We start from the raw sequence: 3387 nt of genomic DNA, 5'->3' as shown, positions 1-3387 counted from the left end.
TTTTATTTAAGAGAGAATGAGTAATTGAATCTGTAGAAGATAGGAGATAATTTGATTTCTTCTGCATTTGAAATTTGATTAGTCTATACTCTTCAATTTGAGAATTTCTGAGAGTGTTTTAATAGTTTTCATACCAGCTTAGAATTAGTGATTGATTGAATAAGAGAAAAGAGAGAAGAAAGAAATGAGAATAACTTATCTTTATAATATGAAAATAGAGAATTGCTGCAATCATTTGTCCTAGTAACAAAGATCTGTTTTCTGCATGTATCTCTGATACAGATTATATGATAACTGTATACAAAGAATATTGACAGTGTATGTATTGAATGAAGATGATGTTGCTATACAATACTGTAGCTGTTTCTGTACATTGCTGAAAGCTGTTAATATTTTCTTTGAGTCTCTTTATATTTGATAAGTCAGTAATATATTTCAATGCACTCTCTCTTTCATCATTATTATTATTATCATTATCATTATCATCATCATCATCATTATTATCATCACTATCATCATCATTATTATCATCATTATTATCATTATCATTATTATCATCATCATCACTATTATCATATCATTTCTGACTGTCTCTTCTGCCTTCACCTCTCTTCAATACTCACCGAAATCAATCATGTCATTCCTCTTCAAATATTCTGCAGTTCTGCGGACCATCAAGGCGCATGAGCGCTGTCACAGATTGAAGAGAGAGAAGAAGAAGGTGTTCAAGCAAGAGAAGACAGATTGTAAGACACATTATAATATCTTGAAAAGGCTCTGTAAGAGAGTAGAATGATAACAATTTTAAGTAATACTTCTGATAGATTTAGACTGAACTAAGTATAGAAATAATGCAGATAGCATCATCTGTAAGAGATTGAAGAAGAAGACAGTGAAGAGTCTCATACAGCAGTGATGAGATCAGAAGAAGTCTCAAGAATAATTTAAGATTAAGATAAAGAGAGAGAGAGAGAAGAAGAGTGTTGCTGTAAATAAGTAGTGATAGAAGAAGATTAAGAGAATATTGAAGTAGAAGATAAAGAAGTCAAAACTGGTAAGTTTTTTATTTATTGAGAGATAACAATTTTTGATAATACTTCTGTTCTCTAATTGATTAGCAGAAGCTGACAGAGAAGAAGAGGATTGAGGTCTTGTTCAGATCTCAAATACACTTCATGATTCAGAATATTGAGAAGACAGCCCTGCTCTCTGAGCATATCAATCTACTTGTCACTGAGGTGGAACCTGAGACAGCAGATCAGGAAATGCGGGATTTTGAGGTGCAGGTTGACCTGACTGAGAGAAAGCAGCAGGAACTCTTCTCTGAGAAGGCAGTGAAGAGAGATTTTGAGATGATTATCATCTCAGATGAGGAGAAGAAGAAGAAGAAGAAGAATAAGAAGTGAATTATGAAGAATGATAAGAAGAATGAGAAAGAGAAGAAAGATGATGAGTAGAAAAAGTTTTTTTCTTTTTATATTAGTTAGTTATAAGTTCATAATTATTAATAATTGAAATTAATTTTGAGTTTTTAAAAATTATTGTACAAGTTGTAATCAAGTCAGGAAAAATATATATATATATATATATATTTAACTATCATGATTCACAAATCACTATAATGTATAAGTATCAACATTTTTTCAACATTGATATTCATAATATTAATATATTTTTAATAATATCATCTGATAACACAATTTAGTAACACTCTCTTTCATAATATTAATATATTTCAAGAAATATGACAGAGATTAATCAAGATTGTTTATTTACTTTTATACATTGATAATATTCAATCTGAGTTAGTACTAAAATTATAACTAAGCTAAGAAACAAGATTATTTTCTCTTATATTAATTCTTCTTACACATATCAGTGATCAGTTATTGAAAATAAATTATTATCTTTCTTAAATTATTATTATGTCTTCTGAATTCACTTCTTTCACTTCTTTTACTTCTATTGAAGATTCATAAACTCTTCAAGAAATCACTGTGAATCACAAAGTCTATATTGTTTACAATTCAACACAGAATGCTCTCTTTCAATCATGATAGATGATTACTTCATTCTTCACATCTGATTCCAGGTCATGAAATTTATGAAAAACTCAACACAAACATTGAGATGAACTATGAAATAATTATTAACAGATTGCATTGCAGATTACTGAAGAGTCATCTCTCTGCTACAATCACTGTAACTTTATTCAGAAACATTTATCATGAACTGATCATGACTCTGAAGAAATTTTCTGACATCTAAAGTCATCAGAATGCAGACAATAAAAGAAAAATAATCAGAAAATTACTACTGAGCTGGTAAGTTACTCTATCAGGTAATAATTTTTGATAATGCTAACTTTCTAATTTGAAGAAAATCATGTAAAAACAACTCTGTATCAGTACTCTGATTTCACAACTCTCATCTGATAACTTCTGTGAATAATTACTTCACATATGTATATCTCTGAATCTTTCTCTTCAATCAATTGAAAACCCCGAATTCTGAACACTTCTTCAAATGCTTAATTCAAATCTTCATATTCCACATTGATTCTGTCTTCAGTTCAACCTTGAGACACACTACAAAGTCAATATGCAACATCTAGAATCAGAGTTGAAGAATCATTGAAGAGTGTCTCTCACAGTGAATGCATGAACTAGTACAAACAATCTTGCATTTATGAGAGTTACATGTTATTACATTGATGAGAACTGAACTTATCAAGAGACATTAATTGAATTTGAATCATTGATCAGTAGTCATACTGAGGATTATATGACAGAGGTATTAATAACTGTGATTAAAAATGACTATTGAGATATTAGTCTCAGTCTTCTTACAATTACAACTGATAATGCTGTGAATAACTACACTATGATGAAGAGCTTGAAGCAAAAATTGGCTTTGCATTTCTGAAATGATAAACAAGGTCATATTCTCTGCATTGCTTATATGATTCAACTTGTGATGTAAACACTGATAAAGAATCTTAACATTGAGATGAAGAATAATGAGATGACTGATTCTTGAGATGAGAATGAGATGAAAGTGATTACTCAAGTAACTTTTGCATTCACTTTGCAAAAGATAATATTTTTTGATAACACTTTTTAATATTGCTTTTTGATAACACTTTTTGATAACACTACTGTTAATTTTGAATAGATTGACTAATAATTTAAATATCATAGATTTGAAACATTGCTAATGCAATTTGTACCTCTTCTAAACAATAACAATGATTTCATGATATTCAACAAACAAACAAATCAGTCACATCACTGAATATGATACAGAATGTTAGAACACAGTGAAGTTCAACATATAAGATAACTATTCAGACTCTTCAATTATGTCAGGTGATTAATCATTGAGTGC

The 3387-nt window shown here is 29.4% G+C and overlaps 1 protein-coding gene across 1 annotated transcript; it reads left to right on the top strand.

The window, feature by feature from the left end:
* Nucleotides 1-634: 634 nt before the first annotated feature.
* On the top strand, nucleotides 635-1406 carry BDCG_16634 (uncharacterized protein; the record flags this gene model as incomplete). Its single annotated transcript, XM_045425840.1, has 3 exons — nucleotides 635-721; nucleotides 842-892; nucleotides 1119-1406. 3 exons carry the CDS (start codon nucleotides 635-637, stop codon nucleotides 1404-1406), a joined length of 426 nt encoding a protein of 141 aa, XP_045280210.1.
* Nucleotides 1407-3387: the final 1981 nt, after the last annotated feature.

Source organism: Blastomyces dermatitidis (assembly GCF_000003525.1).
Source record: "Blastomyces dermatitidis ER-3 genomic scaffold supercont1.3, whole genome shotgun sequence".
In the NCBI taxonomy this organism is placed as follows: domain Eukaryota; kingdom Fungi; phylum Ascomycota; class Eurotiomycetes; order Onygenales; family Ajellomycetaceae; genus Blastomyces; species Blastomyces dermatitidis.
This window is presented reverse-complemented; position numbering and strand designations above follow the sequence as displayed.